The sequence below is a fragment of the Triticum dicoccoides genome, chromosome 5A (genome assembly GCF_002162155.2).
Source record: "Triticum dicoccoides isolate Atlit2015 ecotype Zavitan chromosome 5A, WEW_v2.0, whole genome shotgun sequence".
Taxonomy (NCBI): Eukaryota; Viridiplantae; Streptophyta; class Magnoliopsida; order Poales; family Poaceae; genus Triticum; species Triticum dicoccoides.
This window is the reverse complement of record NC_041388.1, coordinates 273695314-273716160: the sequence shown is the minus strand read 5'-3', so window position 1 is coordinate 273716160 and position 20847 is coordinate 273695314. Positions and strand designations below refer to the sequence as shown.

The window sequence follows — 20847 nt, the reverse complement described above, 5'->3', positions numbered from 1 at the left end:
TGCTTTATCTTTATTGTGCATGTTGGATAAAATTTGCTATGCCAAGATAGCTAGAATTGCTATGATTATGCAACATGCCATGCAATACTTTGCTCGGTGATATATGTTATTTTGGTTATCTTGCAAGTACTTCCAAAGTGCGGTAAGGCTCATTTTTTGGCGAGATCCAATTGAGGTGGAGTCTTCCACTAATGTGAAGTTGGAGTATTCATTTGTCAGGAGAGTTTCCTAGGCAATTTCCTATGTAGTGGTGTTGCTCCAAGTTTGTATTGCCTCTAGTTTGTCTTTCGGTATCATTAATCTTTCCTCTAGTTTCAGCTATGACATTGTTGTAATAAAGAAGCCACAATGGCTTTGTAAACTTTCTTTTAGTAAAAGTATGTGTTGTGATTATCAAGTATATATGGCATGCGGTGCCAGTGTGATTCCTGGGATGGCATATGGACAACACTCTAGTAAGTGAATTGGTGTGTCACACTTGCAATCACCCCTCAATTTGGACTTCATCATAATAAGAGAGGTTCCCAACTTTTATTTCATTAATGAAGGAATGCAATGATCCCACTAAATCTAACAACACCTCTCCACTACTTGACTCAAGCACATTAACCAACATATTCATCTACTACTGCCACATTATCTCACAACCGTTGCCAGAAAAAAACCTATCCACACATTTTATGACTCTACTGCAAGTTTTAATTATACCACCAATGCATACAATCAAGTTTTGTTCCAACATTTTAATTTCATGCCAACAACCAATAGTTACTCAAATCTCTAAACAAATATAAGTGAATCAAAAGAAAGTTTAAAATGTGTCTCTCATAGGACTCATGCTCTAACAAGTATAAGTGAAGTTTAAAATGTGTCTCTCATAGGACTCATGCTCTAACAAGTATAAGTGAAGCAAAAGAGCAATTGTATAAATATATGGCCATGCATGAGATCTCCCAGAGCATATTTATTTAGGTGCGATGATGGTATTAATCAGCAAGCAAAAGAAAAAATAAAACGATGCTCCAAGAACAAGACATATTATGTGGAGAAATAAAAATATAGGTCCAACAGAGACAAAACGATAGTTGTTCACGAAGAAAGAAAGATGCCTAGGGCATCCCAAACTTCTTAAAATATTTCCTTGGGGTGCCTAGTGCAAAGGAGGAAAGCATAACAAAAATGCTAGTGCAAAAAGGAAGAGGAAGGAAAAAGGATGAGCTTGTTTATCGAAGGAAAGTCAGGCGAAAACCCGAACAACGGCAAGCCACACCTAGCTAGACTAATTCTAAAGCAACATAAAACATGCAACACATCGGTAAGGCCAACACGAAACGTAGATGGGTCAAGCGTTGCCTGCTACCAAAATGCACACTGAAACCATCAGATCAATCTGGTCCGGCATCAGCAAATCCGAAGGGAGCCCGAGTTGGCACAACTGATGATCCTCGCATGTGATGGGTGCTCCCACTTCCCACCACCGATGGACCCATGTCAACCCCATGAAGATGCCACGTGAACCACATCAACCACCTCCACGAGCCATGACTCCCTCTGACTGGGTCCAACTCTAAGACGGTGCCCCCAAGAGTGAACACGATGCTAAACAAAGCTAATAGTAACACCATCGTTTGATCCGAGAGATAAAATCTAGGGGGCCCCCTAAAGCATGTTCGGAAAGGAAACCGAGGAGAACGACATTGACGCCTCCAACGAGGGAATGACGCCCATAGGCGTCACCACCAATGACTCCGGCCATAGTCGGAGTACGTCTTCCTCTGGCAACCTCACCCGCCCAAACCTAGGACCCGAGCAACCCATTTGGCGTATCACCTCCACCACGCAAGCACAACGCCACACCTTGTGCAGTGACACGCGCACACCCCTCTACAGCCGTGACCCGCAACAAAGGACTCCTTGCCGCAGGCCTGCAAAAACACAGATCGGGCCCTGCCGCATGTGGATCTTGCATCATACCCGAAGCCACCATGCCATCTTGGCGCGCTGAACTGCACCCATCATGACCCGACAACGACACCCGGACGCCAGCACACAGGGCCTAGATCGGTGCTTGAGACCTCCACGCACCACTGGTGATGCATGTGTCTCCGGCCCGCACTGACATGCCCTCCGGCCATCAGCCTGCGGCAACCCAGATCGGGCTCGATGCCTACCAACCACGCGATGCCCGACAACTCTTTTGTGTCGATATGTGCTCGGGCACCTCTGCCCCGTCGGGGAACTCCACACTGCACACACCCCGCACCTCAACACAACCGAGCATCCGCGCCGTGCGCTCGCAGGAAACAATTGCCCCACCCTGTCTTCCTTGAGGCTGCCCGAGGTTTGCCAGTGGAGCACCCTCCGACGACGGCAAGACAAGGAGGGGGAGGAAGCGTCGGTGGCTAGGGTTTCTCCCCTGATCCACTTGCCCCCACTGGCGGAGGCGAGATGAGAAGAGGGAGGAAGCGGCGGTCGCTAGGGTTTCTCCTCTGAGACGCCACTCTGTCAGTATATGTGTTCACTAGATGATACCCCGCGCGTTGCGACGGGAACTATAAATAAGAATGGTTGCTTACACCACAAAGTAACAATCTGGATTAGCAAAATAAGGGAAAATATGTATGAAGTATTGTGACCGCTAATTGAAAATTTGAATAGTAGTTTGAAACAGAGCAATATTTAGCAATTGGTCATAGACCCAAAAACCTTAAAAAGGTTATGTCCCTTTACACCTACATAAAGGGTGCACACATGGTTTTAACAATAGTCTGAATTGGTGTCGCTTTATCTATCAATATATGTGTCAAAACTTTGAAATCCTAATTCAATGGTACCAGACTAATAAGACATTTCATAGAATACACTTTACAGAAGTCCGGAGGAAGATACAAAACTAATTTCATTTTGTGAGGATGATAGATAATTTTTGTACTTTTTTCATGCCTCAAATAAAGGTGCATCTTGCCCTCTTGGAAAATCAATCAATTCAATTAAAGATGGCCAATTAATCATGTAGAGAAAGACATTGTCTATCATAAATTATCATAAATCAGTTAACGCGCAGAGGACAGAAAAGATGCACACAACAAAAAGTAATGAAGGGTGATAAAAGGTGTTTAATGCATATCGTAGAAGTGTATTGAAACGTTCAGAAGGCAAAAAGTTATAGAAATAGTATGTTTAAAATGGTATGACTATAATATACATCAATGAAGGGGGTCATAGTCCGAAGTGAAACATGGAGTATTAATAACATCAGTGCAGGGGATCATCAAGATGGAGGGGAACATCAAGTCAGCCGTGGAGGCGATCTGGACCGAAGGAGTTTCCTCACACAGAGATGGGATCCCAGACGCCGCATCATGTTATCGCCAGGGGAAAATACGAAGGATAGAGAAGGTCGTGTTGTATGCTAATTATCTTGTGGGGTGCGTTCTGTAGTTGTAACTGAATTGGAGAGGAAAGGTGGTCTCTTCGGTGACCAGGAAAGACTACATGCAAATTAAAATTTAATCACATGATTTGTTGTCAACCTATGGTGGGTCCTTCTGTAATCGCTGACTTGTGATTGGCTGGTATCTGATGTTATGGCATGTTGAGTTGGGTCATTTGCATCTTTAAGAGAATGCCTTGTAGTGGGGAGCAACTTTTTATAAGAGATAAAAGTATTGGAAGTCCTACAATTTGCGCTGAATGTGATGGTTTGGTCCTAGAACATGCATTTTGACCCTACTCGGTCCTTGAACTTGCATCAAATGTGCAAATTTGGTCCTGCCCAATCACAAAGCGACATGTGGACGTCTGGGTGCCGACCCGGTCAGCGCACGGCATTTTGCAAAGAGGCCCCTGCCTTTGGTTTGAATCTACCGGCAGGACACGAAAACACCTGAATTAATTTTCAAAGGAGACCGCCGTGGCCGCGCCCGCGATCTCCAAGGACTTCATTGACTTCGAGTTCAGCCTTGGCGGGGGCGGCTGCACCACCAGCATGCTCCCCGCGGACGAGCTCTTCGCTGACGGGAAGCTGCTACCGCTCCGCCGGGCTGATACTTCTGCCGCGGCTGCGCCAGAGCCGGAGCCTGCCGCCGCGCCACCTCCGCCGCGGCTAGAGGCAATGCCGGCGTCCCTGGAGCCTGTTGAATATCTTTTGTATAGGCAGTATATCGCATGTATATGTAGGATCATTTCCTACCTTGCCCCGCCTCCTAGTTACCATGTATAGTCGAGGCCGTGGGCTGCTCATTGTAAATATATATGTGCGTGTATGCACCCAAATCAATTGAGAGTTGCATTGCCAAACAATATGGTATCAGTTTTCCTCACACGATCCTCTTCCTAAACAGCTTTCGCTCCTGCTGCCGCCGCGCCCTAGGCTGCTGCCGCCGCATCACCGCCGCCGCCGCCCCCTAGCTGCGCCGCCGCCGCCGCTTCTTCTCCCTGCCGCTGCTTCCCCTCCAGCCGCACCACCACCTTCCCTCTCCCACCCGACATCGCCATGGCCTCACCCGCCTCCTCCACATCCGGTTCCGTCATCCCCAACCCCTTCGCCGGCCCCGATCCCGTGCTCATCCGCGATCTTGACATCCACCGCCGTGTCCCCGTGTGCCTTGACTACTCCACCTCCACCTACTATGCCTGGAAGACCTATTTCTCTCTAGTGTTCCGCGAGTATCATCTCCATGATCACGTCGACGGTTCCGTGGATTCCAGCCTCATGCTCGGTGATGTAGAGTGGACGACCATCGATGCTACACTCATCCGGTGGTTCTACCTCACCATCTCCAAGGATCTCTTCCACACGGTGGTCAGCGACGGGGATGACGCCCTCGCCGTTTGGACCAAACTCAACGGGCTCTTCACCGACAACCAACTCCAACGCCGGGCTTTTCTTCAACAAGAGTTTTTTGGGTCGCATCAACTTGATTCCTCTGTCGATGACTATTGCATGCGTCTCAAGAAACTTGCAGATGAGCTCCGTGATCTCGGCGAAATCATCTCCGACGATCTCCTCCTCAGCACCCTCTCCGCCGGGCTCAATGAAGAGTTCGGCAACGCTGCCTCCAACCTCACCTTGATCCCGGAGCCAACCTTTGCCAAGGTTGTGGTTTACTTGCGTCTGGAGGAACGTCGCATGAAGATGGCGAAAACTAGGGCGACCCACGTCGCCCTCGCTGCCGGGACCTCCCGCGGCGGCCCGCCCCCGCCGGCTCCACAGGCGCCCGCCGCGCCGCGGTTCCCTCCTCCGGCGGCCTCCTACGGGCCGTACCCGCCGCCACCAGCGGGCCACTTCCAGGGGCCGCCACCCCCGCCTGCCTCCTCCGATCGCCGCCGTGGTGGGCGTCGCGGTCGCAAGGGAAACGGCCAGGGGGGCCAGCCTCGTCAGCCGCAGGCCACCGCGCCCTGGGCCGCGGCCCAGAACCCGTGGACGGGCCTGGTGCATGCGTATAGCATGCCGGTGCCCCGCCCGCCCGCTCCTGGCCTTCTGGGGCCACGTCCCGCAGCGCACCAGGCGCTGATCGCCGCGCCACAGGCGCCATACGCCGCGCCTCCAGCAGCGCCGTACGCCGCGCCATCTCCAGGCGCCTACGCCATGGCGCCCTACACCGCGCCGCCGCCGGTGCCCTATGCCGCGGCGCCCTATGCCGCACTGCCACCGTCGACGCCGCCGCTCCCGCCGGCTCCATGGGATCCGGCCCTTCTCGCGGCGCTCCAGTCCGCCCCCTCACCAGCCAACTACACGGGTGGCGGCGATTGGTACATGGATAGTGGCGCCACCTCTCATATGGCTGCCAACCCCGGTACTCTCCACTCCTCATATCATGTTCATACCTCCAATCGTATTACTGTTGGCGATGGGTCATCTCTTCCTATCACGCACATAGGCCATGCTTACTTTCCATCCACATCTACACTGATTTCATTATCTAACATACTTGTCTCTCCCGAACTCATTACTAATCTTGTTTCCGTTCGTTCCCTTACTCGTGATAACCCTGTCACCGTTGAATTTGACATGTGTGGTTTTTCTGTCAAGGACGCCCGTACCCGGATGGTGCTCCACCGATGTGATAGCCCCGACGAGCTCTACCCAGTCCACCCACCCGCCTCCACCTCCACCTCTCCGGTCGCCCTCTCCGTCGGTGTGGATCTTTGGCACGCTCGCTTGGGACATCCGAACGACACCACCCTTCGTCATATTCTTCGGAGTTTTTCTTTCACTTGTAATAAGACCGACGGTCACACTTGTCATGCGTGTCGTCTAGGCGAACATACTCGGCTTCCTTTTAGCACTTCCTCGTCAGTTGCATCGTATCCGTTTGAACTACTTCATAGTGATGTGTGGACTTCTCCAGTTGCGAGTAATACCGGCTATATCTATTATCTTGTCATTTTAGATGATTTTTCGCACTATGTGTGGACCTTCCCGTTGCGGCGAAAATCCGATGTCATATCCATTCTCACCGCCTTTTACTCCTATGTCACCACCCAGTTTGGTCGCCCCATCCACGCTATCCAAACCGACAACGGGAAGGAGTTCGACAACCTCGCGGTTCGCACCCTCCTCACCACACATGGCACGATATTTCGTCTCACTTGTCCCTATACCTCGCAACAAAATGGGCGCGCAGAACGGGTCTTACGCACTCTTAACGATTGTGTCCGCACCTTGTTATTTCATGCTAATGTGCCACCCCGCTTCTGGCCCGATGCACTTGCCACCGCATCACGCCTCATCAACATTCGGCCTTGCCGCGTCCATGGCAACTTAGCACCACACCACTTGCTTTTCGGGAGCCCCCCATCCTATGACGATCTTCGCATCTTCGGGTGCCTCTGCTATCCCAGCATCGCCTCTACCACCCCTCATAAGCTCGCTCCTCGCTCTCTTGCGTGCATCTTCTTGGGTTACCCTGCCAACACCAAGGGCTACCGCTGCTACGACCCTGTTTCTCACCGTGTCTTCACCTCTAGACACGTTTACTTTGACGAAAGGGTTTTTCCGTTTCAGCAGGTACCACCGACCGACTCGCCAGCGTCTTCACCTTCTGCTACTGGCGGCTCGGTCTCGGGCCTCCTTGATGCGCCCCCGCGCCCTCGGGCCTCCCTCGGGCCGCCTCCTGGTTTTGGCCCCCTCCCCGCCTCGCGGGATGCCGGCTCGGCGGCTGCGGCTTCGGAGGGTTCGACGCCCCGCTCGGCGGCTGCGGGATCGGCCTCGGGCCCAGTCCCCTCGCCCGACGCCGCGGCGTCCTTGACGTCCTCCGCGACACCCGTCGCCTCGGCGCCTTCCTCGCCCTCCGCCGGGGCCCCCGCGTCGGGCTCTACAGCGACCTTTCCCCCGACGCCCGCCTCCGACTCACCAGCGGGCTCGGCTGAGGGCTCTCCGCCGGCCTCTCCAGCGCCTGCGTCGCCCGGATCCGCGCAGGGATCCCCTGCGCCCTCGGCCGGCTCGGTCTCGGCGGGCTCTTCTTCACCCTCGCCCGCCGCACCGGCCCCGCCGCCCTCCCGCATGGTGACTCGTGCCCGGACCGGTGCGCTCCGCCCGAGTCAGTGGTACTCTGCCGACGAGTACCTGCTTGCGGCCTCGGTGCCGTCCACCTCAGCGCCTTCTCCCCTCCCATCGTCGGCTCGAGCGGCTCTTCGAGACCCTCATTGGCTCGCCGCGATGCAGGAGGAGTTCGACGCTCTTCAGCGTAACCGCACCTGGCAGCTGGTGCCTCGGCCGCCGCATGCTAACGTGATCAGCGGCAAATGGGTCTTTCGGCATAAGACCCGGCCTGACGGGACCCTTGAGCGCTACAAGGCTCGGTGGGTCGTTCGTGGTTTCCGTCAGCGCGCCGGTGTGGACTTCACCGACACCTTCGCCCCGGTTGTCAAACCAGGCACTATCCGCACTGTCCTCCAGCTGGCGATCTCCCGCGCATGGCCCGTCCACCAGATGGACGTCTCCAACGCGTTCCTTCATGGCCATCTCGCCGAGAAGGTCTACTGTCAGCAGCCCATCGGCTTCGTCGACGCCACTCAGCCGGATCATGTGTGCCTGCTCTCGCGCTCACTCTATGGGCTCAAGCAGGCTCCTCGTGCTTGGTACCAGCGGATCGCTGCCTTCCTTCAGCAGCTTGGCTTCGTGGCCACCCGCTCGGATGCCTCTCTGTTCGTCTACCAGCACGCCATTGGGACGGCTTACCTGCTGCTCTACGTCGACGACATCATCCTGACTGCTTCCACGACTGAGCTTCTCCGACAGCTCACGGCTCGCCTCAGCACCGAGTTCGCGATGAAGGACCTCGGTCCTTTACACTACTTCCTCGGGATCGAGGTAGTGCGTCGTGCGGACGGGTTCTTTCTTCATCAGCAGCAGTACGCCCAGGAGTTACTCGAGCGCGCCGGCATGCTTAACTGTAAGCCCGCACCTACGCCTATCGACACGAAGGCTAAGGTCTCCGCTCTTGAAGGCACCCCAGCGCAGGACGCCGCCTTTTACCGGTCCATTGTTGGGGCCCTGCAGTACTTGACGCTCACTCGTCCCGACCTACAGTATGCGGTTCAGCAGGTGTGCCTCCACATGCACGCTCCCCGTGACTCTCATTGGTCCTTGGTGAAGTGGATTCTCCGTTACATCCGCGGCACTATGGGTCTTGGTCTCACGTTGACGGCGTCCTCCTCCACGGATCTGGTGGCCTACTCCGATGCCGACTGGGCCGGCTGCCCCGACACTCGGCGCTCCACCTCTGGCTATTGCGTCTACCTCGGGCCCTCCCTCATCTCGTGGTCGTCTAAACGACAACCCACGGTGTCCAGGTCGAGTGCCGAGGCTGAGTATCGCGCTGTGGCTAATGCTGTCGCAGAGTGCTCCTGGCTACGGCAGCTTCTTCAGGAGTTGCACCTTGGCGTGGCCAAGGCTACCGTTGTCTACTGCGACAACGTCTCTGCCGTCTACCTCTCCGCCAACCCCGTTCATCATCGTCGCACGAAACACATCGAGCTCGACATTCACTTCGTGCGTGAGCAGGTGGCTCTCGGACACATACGGGTCTTACATGTCCCCACCGCTCAGCAGTTCGCTGATGTCATGACCAAGGGGTTACCGACGACTACATTTGAGGAGTTTCGGTCCAGTCTATGCGTCACTAATGACGTATCGACTGCGGGGGGTGTTGAATATCTTTTGTATAGGCAGTATATCGCATGTATATGTAGGATCATTTCCTACCTTGCCCTGCCTCCTAGTTACCATGTATAATCGAGGCCGTGGGCTGCTCATTGTAAATATATACGTGCGTGTATGCACCCAAATCAATTGAGAGTTGCATTGCCAAACAATAGAGCCGATCAAGCCGATCCGCGGCGGCGCGGCGGCTGGCGCTGCCGACCAGCACGTGTTCTCGCCCAAGGCGCCCAGCTGCTCGAGCCGGTGGCACGAGCTGCTCGGGCTCAAGAGGGTGGCCGCCGCCCAGAGCCCGAGGACGCCTTCGCAGTCGCAGTCGCCGTCACCAGCGGCCGCATTGGCGAAGACTCCCGGGAGAACGTCGACGGGCACCGCGTCGGACCTCGCCTCGGCGCCGCTCCTCCGCGACAGCTCCGACTCGGAGGCCTCGCTCTCGCTCGCCTCCTCCCGCTTCTCGCACTCCTCCTCCTCGTCCTCCTCCGGCCACGACCACGACGACGTCAACCCGCGCTTCTCCCTCGACTCTGCCGCCGACCCCAACCCTCCGCGCCTCCGCCTCGTCCGCTCCTCCCACCGCCACTCCACCGCCAGCCGCGCGGCCGTCGCCGCCCAGGCAGGACGCGTCGAGGTGCCTCTCCGTGGACTCCCCGCGCATGAACTCCTCGGGCAAGATCGTGTTCCAGCAGGGCCTGGAGCGCAACTGCAGCTCCCCGTGCAGCCTCCACGCCGCGGCCAGGTCGCGGTCCATGGCCTGCACCGTCAACCGGTCCTACTCGTCCGGCGTCTACGTGGCCCCCGTGGTGCTCAACGTGCCAGTCTGCTCGCGGACGGTCTTCGGGTTCTTCAAGGACAAGAAAGAGTGGACGGCCAGCAAGGACTCATCCTCATTGAGGTCGTCGTCCCGGTCGTCGACCCTGGGCCGGAAGACGACGCCGACGCCAGACGCCGCAGCGGTGGAGCGGCGAGCAGGCCCTGCGGGTGATCCGTCCGGTTGAAGATACGGCGGGCGATCGAGCGCTTGGTCGTGCATGGAAAGCGACGGGCTAAGCTAGGGACGCAATGATGGATGCATAGCGCTTTGTTCGGTTTTTAGCTGATCTGGTTTGTTCTTTGATCTGTCTAATCAATTTATTGTTCTTCTTTTTCTTTTCTCTCTTGACTGTAAATTTGGAGATTTGCTCTTCTTCTCAATCCTCAAGGCCGTTGTAGCTAGCGCATCTGATTCTGATTTGGTTGTTTGCAAGAAAAAAGATCACAAAATGTTGTTCTGTCAACTTGATTGAAATGAGCAAATGATTCACACTCTTGTCATTGTTCAAATCCGCAAATGCATTGCTCTGTCGATCGATCGAGCTGGCGTAGCACAGTTACAAATGCAGGCAAACAGAGAGGGAGTGAGCTGCGGGTTTGTCTCCTTTAAAAATTAATTTAGGTGTTTTCGTGGCCTGCGGGTAGATTCAAACCAAAGGAAGGGGCCTCTTTGCAAAATGGCGCACGCTGACCGGGTCGGCACCCACATGTCCACATGTCGCTCTGTGATTGGCCAGGACCAAATTTGCACCTTTGATGCAAGTTCAAGGACTAGGTAGGATCAAAATGCAAGTTCTAGGACCAAACCATCACATTCAACGCAAGTTGTAGGACTTCCGGTGCTTTTATAACTCTTCTTATAAGAAGAATGTAAGATTTGTACAGCACACCGGTGAGTCCAACAGTCCAAAAACTTCGCACTTTGTGGGGTTTAACTGAACCCCCATGCCCCACGTCAGTGCCTCATGGCCGTCGCCGTCGACGTCCGTGGCTCCATCCAGCTCCTCCGCACCTGCGGCGCCGTGGCCGGCCAGCAGCTGCACCAGGTCCTCCTCAAGTCCGGCCATGTCCCGTCCTCCCTCCCGCCCTCCAACTCGGTCCTCCTCATGTACGCCCGTTTCTCCCCGACCCACCGCCGCGACGCACGGCGATTGTTCGACGAAATGCCCGCCAGGAACTGCTTCTCCTACAACTCCCTCGTCACCGCCCACCTCAACTCCCGGGACCACGCCGAGGCGCTCCGTCTCTTCCGCTCCATGCCGGAAAGGAACAACTTTTCCTGGAACGCAGTGATCACTGGCATGGTCTCTGCAGGGGATTTGGACACCGCCCACAGTCTGCTGGACGAGATGCCCGTCAAGGATGCTGTGGCTGTCAACGCTGTGATGCATAGGTATGTCCGGTGCGGCCGTGTGGATGAGGCGCTTGCTTTGTTCAGAGAGATTGGTTCGGCATGCGGTGGTGCAGCGGACTCCTCGCCGTGCAATGATCTCTTTGTGCTTGCTACGGTTGTTGGTGCTTGTGCTGACCGGATGAAGTACGATTTTGGGAGACAAGTGCATGGTCGAATGGTGACTGCCAAGATTGAACTGGATTCGGTTTTGAGTTGCGCATTAGTGGACATGTACTGCAAGTGTGGGGATGTGGACTCTGCTCGGCGTGTCTTTGATGGTTTAGCACAGATTGACGAGTTCTCTGTTTCTGCCCTGGTCTATGGCTATGCTTCACGTGGACAGGTAAACGAGGCGTTACATATTTTTGACAGGGTGGAGAACCTCAACATTCTTTTGTGGAATTCTCTCATCAGTGGCTGTGCATTTGCCTGCCTTGGAGATGATGCTTTTGCTCATTTTGTAAGGATGATGCGGTCAGATGTGTTGCCTGATTCTTCAACGTATGCCAGCGTTCTGAATGTTTGTGGTTTTTCAGGAATGCTCAAGTCTGGGCAGCAGATACATGGGTGTGGTCTAAAGAGTGGGACTGTCAATGACATGATAGCAGCAAGTGCTCTCATTGACTTCTACTCAAAATGCAGCCTCTGGGAGGATGCTTGTCGAGCTTTCAGTGAGCTTAGGTTTCATGATACTGTGGTGCTCAATTCAATGATCACTGTGTACTCAAACTGTGGGCGGATAGAAGAGGCGAAAAGAGTCTTTTCGATGATCACTAGCAAGAGTGTCATATCATGGAACTCTTTGGTTGTTGGGTTGAGCCAGAATGGACATGCAATTGATGCCATGGAGCTGTTCTGCAAGATGCATCGCCTTGGTGTGCGGCTCGACAAGGTTGCTATAGCTAGTGCTCTGAGTGCATCAAGTAATATTTGCTCCATAAGTTTTGGGGAGCAGATTTTTTCTCTTGCTACTGTTCTTGGCTTGCAGTCTGACCATGTTGTAGCTTCTTCAGTCATCGATCTGTATTGCAAATGTGGCAACTTGGCCAATGGTTGCAAGATTTTCGATGGAATAGACAAGCCTGACGAAGTCATGTGGAACTCAATGCTAATTGGTTATGCTTCCAATGGGCATGGACGCAAGGCACTAGAACTCTTGGAGCTGATGAGAGTTAGCGGTGTAAGACCAACCGAACGGACATTTGTTGGTGTCCTTTCCGCGTGCTGCCATTCTGGACTTGTGGAAGAAGGACTGACATGGTTTAAGCAAATGCAGGAGGATTTCTGTCTGATTCCATCAGCTGAGCATTATGCATGTGTGACTGACCTGTTAGTCCGGGCAGGTCGGCTAGATGAAGCAGTTGAGTTCATCGAGAATATGCCCTTTAAAGCCGATACAGTAAGCTGGACTACAGTTGTTGGTGGTTGCAAAGCTCAGGGCAATGAGGCTCTGATCCAGAAGATGTCAAAGAGACTGAAGCAGATGGAGGAATCAGGGTCACCACATTCCAGTCTGTATGTTCAGCTGTCCAGTGTGCTTGCTGCTAAAGGGGATTGGGCCAAATCAGCAGAAATGAGGGGTATGATGCGTGAGAGAAGAATTGCGAAAAATCCTGGTTGCAGTTGGATTGACAGTTAGAAATTATGTTTCGATCAGCTGTTGTGTCTCAGAGTAGTTGTTTCTCCACCACAAACCATCTCTGTAAACAGATGAGCAAGAAACAAATTTTGCTGCTGGAAAAACACAAATGAAGACACACTTAGAAATGTTGTCATCTCTATACAAACTGATTCTTTTACTGACCATAAATAAACTCCAGTGGGAAAGATCTTGCAGTGGGTTTGCTTTATTGGTTATCCAGAGCCTGAAGAATTGGGGGAACCAGGTTCTGGTTAGCAGTAGGAAATCTGCAGGTAATTCATTTCTAAACGTTTTTTCCTCACTGATGCCATTTTTGTGCTGTCAGTGCTACAGATAGGCTGGATGACATTCCAGTTGGATACTGGTTGGAACCACTATTTTGTAGCAAAACAAGCAGTCAATTTAACTATCCGAATGCTTTCGGAGACAAATGGTCCAAAGTAATAATTCACATACTATATATGAGAGAAACCAACATTCATTTTACATTTTTTTTTTTCTAGTGGGGGAGCGTTTTTTAATGATTGTAAAATGAGTTTTCATTTCCAATCTAAGATCTAAAATCCTTGAGTCAATGAAAAATTATATCCACCTCTTTTTTGAAAAATTATATCCACCTCTTAAATTGTTTATGAAGAAAGAAAGTGCAGTCTGAACCCACCCACGGTTAGTTATTTTACCGTTCCAAAAACTGAACGGAGTACCCCCGTCATTCAGATTGCAAGAAAAGTATCCTGGGGCAAGCTCTCTATTGAGATGAACGTACGAATGGAATCCGGACATATCAAGTTTCATAATCGTTGTAAATTCAGAAGATGCATTTGAATATTGAGACACGGCTAACTTCACACATCATGATTCAAATCTGGTGCTCCTACTTACATGAATACACTCTTTTTTTAGGGAAGACCATCATGACTAGTTTTATTGGAACTTAAGCAGAAATTACATCATCCACAAGACTGGAAACAAGACAAGCCGGAGGCTCGTCTGTCCAGTTGCTAGAAAGCTTATTACAAAAACTATAGTTAGCTAGCACATGCGCTGCTTGATTACATGAATACACTCTTTGTTTCCAAATAGTATTTAAACTGCCAAAATGTTTTACACTTAAAAAAATAAAATCGGATGGAGGGATGGTTGTAATTTGGGAGAGACATTTGTTTGTTTTCCTTATAACAACCACAAAAAGGAAAATCACTCACGAGCAGTACAGCAGCGGTGCCTAGAACTAGACTAGGCCCCGCCACTCTCTTGACTGCCGTGCCGTCAGCTCCATCACTCTCTACCACTCGTATCGTCTTGTCAAGCAGAGCAAACAGAAGCAGCATATTAGGCACACCGTGGGAAGAAAGAGAAGCAGCATAGAGCAGCGGAGGAGGAGAAGAAGGGGTCCATGGGGAACATCCTGAGGTCCCTTCAGCCCCAGCAGCAGCAGCAGCAGGAGGAGGAACCCCTGGATCCCCATGGCCTCGCGCCGGCCGCCGCCGCCATCGCCGCCCTGACGTGCGACCTCAGCAGCTTTGAATCCTCATCCATGGTAACACACTCGTCCCTGTCAGCATGCATGCATGAATGAATGGTGGTCACTCCATCACAAATCATAAGAGTATTCACCGCGTAGTGTGTGCTGGGAGAAGGTTCCTATCCTTTGGCGTGTGATACCTGTGTGCATGTGTACATGCGCGTCTCTCTCTTTCTCTCTCTGTAAATTTGGGGGTTGGGGTGAGAATAGGAGAAATCATGGACGTTGTGTAGCACTGTAGCTTCTATCAATCTTTGCGCTTTCTACTGGTACTACCATTCAAAGGATTTTGACCCAACACCGCGAGCAAATTTTGCCTCCTGGATGAACTAATCAACTGCTTCTGAGGCTAGCTAGAGCAGCAATTGCATTATTTTCTACCGAGATTTGGTCCCAATGCATGTGCAAGATTTGGTCATTGTGGTAAGGGAGAAGTTTCAGACCTCAACGCTTATTTTCAGTACACAACCACTTCTCCGTCCCTCGGTCCAATGCATGTGCATGTGTACACACTGGACTTGAGGCAGTATGCCACATTGCAGCTACTAGCAATTTCCATGAACGCTCACCTATTTTTATTTATTTGTTAACATTCTGATGACGCATCAGGCAAGCTCAATGTTTTACTTCCTCTTATCCTATGATGTGGCGTGCATCTTCGGATGCAGAGGCTCCGAGGCTGGGCTCTCTTCCATTATCTGAAAATGCACACATGGAGTTTTATGCTTCATATTTTAGGTTCCGGAAGGGCTCGGACAGCACGTCACTTCGTCCCAGAAAGCACAGATTAATTGGTAAGGGGTAGCTTCAAAAGGCTGTTTTTGTAGACAAATAATAATAAATATTTATTCATGTGGTGTGCCTGTTGATGTGAAATTTTGTTTGAGTTTAGTAGAATTAAAGGCACCTATGGTTGTTAGAAAACAGAAAGGTCCGGTACTGACTTAGATTTTACTAGTTCTCGATTTCAGAATGACTTTAAATTTCTTCATAGGACCCCCATCCAAATGTTTTCTTTTCTTACTCTTCTTATGATAAGGTGCTCAATACTTATCCAAACATAGAACACGCCATACTTTTAAATGGTAAAACAAGAGCAGAACAAACTCAAAAAAAAATTAAAAAAATTGGTGTCTTATTAAAAAACTGAAAATTGTGAACTTGCTTGACACAGATAAAAGGAACGGAAAGCAATGTTTGCAAGCAGTATAGCCAAAAATATGTAGGATTACTTGGCAGTTTATATTGATTAATGATGCTTTGATTATTTACTGGGTTTACTTCTGTGACATTCTTCACAAGATTAAGACTGGATTCCAAGTCCACAGTGCACACATGGTGACTTGATCTTGTTGTTTATTTGATTTATTTGTATCAGTAAGGACTGTAAGGTAAAGAACAAGAGGGATAGTACTTGATAGATCGTACTGGCAACTTTTTTTCTTCAAAAGTACATCCTACTAGCAACAATTGGTATATGATACACTTATTTGGACTTAAACACTTTGATCTTTTAATTTACACGAGAACAGGTACAAGTGTATTTTGGAAGCATACAGGAACACAACCCCACCGAGAACACCAGCAGAGGCTGCCCAGCTAGTTGCGACAGCCCTAAACTGGATCCCAAGAGTTGATTTGGAGGTAATTCGTCTCTCTTGGATCCAAAAATAGTTCAGCGGGAGTGTGTAAGGGAATGATGCAAGGATCAATTGTCATATTTGTGTGCGTGGGATGTGGCATATATAGCTACTCCCTCCGTCCGGAAATACTTGTTCTCTAAATGGTTATATCTAGACTTATTTTAGTTATAGATACATCCATTTTATTCATTTGTAGGACAAGTATTTCCGGACGGAGGGAGTACAAGTTTGCAAACTTTGTTAAAAATAATTTAGGTTTTCACACTAGTATCAGTTTTGTTTGTATAATCCGAAACGATAAACCCAAGAAATTCACTGCAGTTTGCGTTATATTTTTGCTGTTCCAAGTGAATATATATATGTCATACCCACCCCATTAACAATGTTTTTTCCTCAGGCTATTCTTGAATTTTACAACTTCCCGATCCCAACAAGCGAAGCAGCATTCTCAAACCAACTTCCAACGGCACTTCCAGATGGCGTGCAGTTTGTGCTGAACACTTTGCCGGTCAGATGTGATAAACTGAAAAATATGCTTACACTGACATCAAAATATGAACAGTGCTTTACACCAGCATGGACAAATGCTGTTTCTCATAATCACTATGGTTCTCAGGTTAATGCAAAGTGCATTGGAGATGGTGATGGCTTTACTGCTTATGTTGCTGTAATGGATGATCCCAGGGAGTCGGCAAATGTACCACAAAAAGTGTATGAGATGGTGACTGAAAGGACTCAAGCACGCATCCGTAGGGATTACGACAGGGCTGATACTCTTCGGAGTACCATTGACGAAGCTGGATACAAGTATTAAAACCATACCTTTCCATATTCCCAGTCTTTAATACCATAATTTACTGTAACAGGGAATGTTTCCTTTTTTAGAAAAGGAGGTTAACACCCCCTGCCTCTGCGTTATTTTGATGCACACAGCCATATTTATTTATTATTTAGAGTATGACTAACATCATTTGGTACATAGAAAATCCATGAAGGAGAAAAAGATAGAAGCCACAACCGGCGTATAACAGAAATCTACACAAATATCCTATTATTGGACCGCCATCCAAACCGGTTGAATGTATCCCGTGTGACCGTCTATGTTTGATATTTTATATGTAGACTCATTAAGTTTGAATTCCACTTAAGAAGCTGAAAAAATAGTGCTGTGATTTTGACTTGGAACATTTTTTTCACTTAAGAAACACAAGATAATAAGTCATGAAAATAAAGTTACGTTTATTTTGACTCACAAATGCGAAACTGGCATAAGAAACACAAGATAATAACGTTAAACCACAAGAAAAATACATTGACTTCCGACGGAAGACAAAACTTATGTGATTAGCGTGACCCTATCAGTTTGAATTAGGTTCTTGCTTTGATCTAGCTATATATTATTTGGAATCATAACTTACTACTAATTTTTGTGAGCAGGATAATAATCCGTTCAGGCAGTGAGATCCTTGCAAGGAAATACCGAATCAGAATGAGGTATAATGCTGCTCTAATTTGCACCTTCAAATTCAGTAATAACGGGAAATAATGTCATGAAGTGCACAATCTTTTGTGAGTTAATGGGGAATAGATGCACCAGAGCTGAAGATGCCATATGGGAAGGAATCAAAGGATGCTTTGGTGAAGCTCATTGGTGGGAAAAGCACCAGAATTTATGTGTATGAGCAGGACCAATTTGGCCGATATGTTGGCGACATCTATTGCGACAGTGTGTTCATCCAGGTGAACTAGAAACTTTCCTGTAAAAAGAGAGAGAAGCTATTCAATACCTCACATGCTTTTTAGGCTTTGGCTATCGCTTCAATTCTGATTAGAGTGATTGTGTGTGTCTCGGTCCTTCAGGAGCAGATGCTGAAGAATGGTCATGCATGGTATTTCAAAAATTATGATTCACGCCGAGAGTTTTCTGAAGTAAGAAAATCTACTACACATGTACTCGCAGAATATGTTTATATCGGCTGAAAGTTCTGTGCTTGTGCTCTGATTGTGCAGTGGGAGAAAAAGGCAAGAGCTGCGTGCCAAGGGCTTTGGGCGTTAAATAACCCTGAGAAGCCGTGGGACTGGAGAAGAGACGAGCGCAATGGAAGACACATCACTACTGAGGTCTATTAATCATATCTTTATATGCACCGTGGGGTGTTACTTCTTCATTTTTACTTAAGTACTGCACACTCACTTCCACTTACGCAACCACGCAAACACACGGCCGCATGGGTAAGGATCCACTAGAAATATTACGAAAGCGCGAGAGCCTTCACACATGGCGGGGACGCACTTTATCACTGAGTGTGCACACGTGTGTGTACTCTGAATACAGCACACCATGTTCATGTGTACTCCGAAGTCAGCACACCATGTTCTATGCTCACTCAGGATCAAACCTGGGTAGGGCGTGGGCATCCTCGTCCCCGACGCTATGCCACAAGCCCATCAGTATTATTTGTGAAATTTAACTGCTGTGGTTTTCGAGGGAAAATAAAAGAAGCAGCAGCAAGATATGAGCCCTCATATTTGAAATGTTACTACAAATGCCCTAACTCCTATGAGTTACAGTAGACACTTATGCTTTCTGTTAAAACACCGAAAGGGAAGAACTAGCAACCCAATTAAAGATGTTGAGATATGTGACTGAATCTCTAGGAGTCTTAAGTGACATACTAGAAGTTGGAATAGGTGTCAACTGATGAAAATATGTCCTTCGTAAGTAAAGCTTCCAATGTTTCAAGTTTTCTGAAGAATGAGTGCAAGAAAAAAGTTAGCTTATGAAAAGAGGCTCTTGCAATAGCTGTCCTCCAACCATGTACTTCCTCCATTTATTTTTAGTCTGCATATAATATTTGGTCAAAGTCAAACTTTATAAAGTTTGACTAACTTTGCAGGAAAAAATATCAACATCTACAATACTAAACCTATATGGTATGAAAATTAATTTCATGATTCATCTAATACTATTGATTTCATATTGTGAATCTTGATATTTTTTTCTATAAACTTAGTCAAAGTTGACAAAGTTTGACTTTAACCAAACTTTATATGCAGACTAAAAAGAAACAGAGGGAGTAAAATATAAGATCACTCTAAGTTAATTTACATGGCATATAGTTGGAGTATGGAAACATGATGGTGCAATAGCTACCCTCTAAGCATGTAAAATATAGATAACATGAGTCTAAACCAATACTATTATCTATTTAGCCGTTGGTGTGTGTAACCTGCAGTTGTTATATCTCGTTCCACTTCTTTTCACGAGTACACAAACAGATTGGGCAAAGAAAACAGATCAGTTCTGTTTACCTTCGCAACGGTTTGGCCATAAATAGGAGGAATATACATATCTTTTTTCCCCTTAATTAGAATGCAATGCATCATTCTTTCCAATTTGTTATCAGCACAAATAGCGCTATTTTGCCCTTTTTAATCTGTTTGATGATGTATGCTTTCTGTATGCAAGTATTTTATTTGCACTAACCAAAAACTGAACTTCGGCAGAAGATGTTCGCAAAGGTTGCTTGGTTGGGAGCCTTGCTACTTGGAGGAAGATATTTGAAGGTAGTTTCTTTTCTGAAGGGCTTTCGTTGAATTTTCCGCTGTCTCTGTTCGGGCACTATGTAGTAATACTAGAAACACAATGGCTAATGAAGGCAAGCTTGTGAAAACCCGACTAACATATTGTGCAAAATCATCTCATGTATGCAGAAATTGGCGAGCTTCTTATGGGAGAAGATTGTCATGGGGGGTCACGCGGATTAGGAGAAGGCAACAAAACTTTACAAGGCGGGGAGGCGGGCGTACAACCAGCCCATGGGACCCCAATTTTGCTACGCATTTCACATGATGTGTGCGCCGAACTGGCGGTCGTAGTTTGTTGTTTGTTGATGAGCTGAGGCTCATTTCTCTTGTGTTGGGACGGCTAGATTTCACAAGCTAGTGATACTTCACTTGTGAAATTTCCATGTAACTCTACCAACTAGTTGTATCTTGGGGATGTGGCTCCCAATATAAGGGCAACTCCAACGCCGTGCACCAAAACGGAAACACCAAGGGCGTGTTTGGTTGCCCGCATTGAGTCCAATCAGGCCCGCACAGGAAAGGAGAGGCTTGTTTGGTTGCCTGGTTTTTTTGTTGAGCCTGCATCGCACGCTTCTCAAATCAGCCTAGAGCCTGACTCGTTGTAAACGCTCGGATCGGCAGTTTCTCGTGAGTCAAGCTGAGTGCGGCGCGAGATCGCACGGGCGGGAGCGAGACGAGGGCTGATAACCCACAAGTATAGGGGATTGCAACAGTTTTCGAGGGTAGAGTATTCAACCCAAATTTATTAATTCGACATAAGGGAGCCAAAGAATATTCTCAAGTATTAGCAGCTGAGTTGTTAATTCAACCACACCTGAAAGACTTAATATCTGCAGCAAAGTATTTAATAGCAAAGTAATATGATAGTAGCGGTAACGATAGCAAAAGTAATAATGTTGGTTTTGTAGTGATTGTAACAGTAGAGCGAAAAGGTAAATAAGCGAAGATCAATATATGAAAAGCTCGTAGGCAATGGATCAGTGATGGATAATTATGTCGGATGCGATTCCTCATGCAACAGTTATAACATAAGGTGGCACAGAACTAGGTTCAGTTCATCAATGTAATGTAGGCATGTAT

General features: G+C 48.9%; 1 protein-coding gene and 2 pseudogenes across 1 annotated transcript; all 3 read left to right on the top strand.

The window, feature by feature from the left end:
- The first annotated feature begins 3625 nt into the window (after positions 1-3625).
- LOC119299427 lies at positions 3626-10161 on the top strand (annotated as a pseudogene).
- A 741-nt stretch (positions 10162-10902) lies between these two features.
- On the top strand, positions 10903-13198 carry LOC119300980 (putative pentatricopeptide repeat-containing protein At1g77010, mitochondrial). Its single transcript, XM_037577882.1, has one exon. The coding sequence runs from the start codon at positions 10942-10944 to the stop codon at positions 13006-13008; it is 2067 nt and encodes a 688-aa protein (XP_037433779.1). The 5' UTR covers positions 10903-10941; the 3' UTR covers positions 13009-13198.
- Positions 13199-13598: 400 nt separating this feature from the next.
- LOC119300979 lies at positions 13599-20271 on the top strand (annotated as a pseudogene).
- The last annotated feature ends 576 nt before the right edge of the window (positions 20272-20847 follow it).

What these genes read in the sequence shown, in the direction of transcription:
- LOC119300980 (XM_037577882.1), top strand. Translation starts at nt 10,942, where the DNA reads ATGGCCGTCGCCGTCGACGTCCGTGGCTCCATCCAGCTCCTCCGCACC.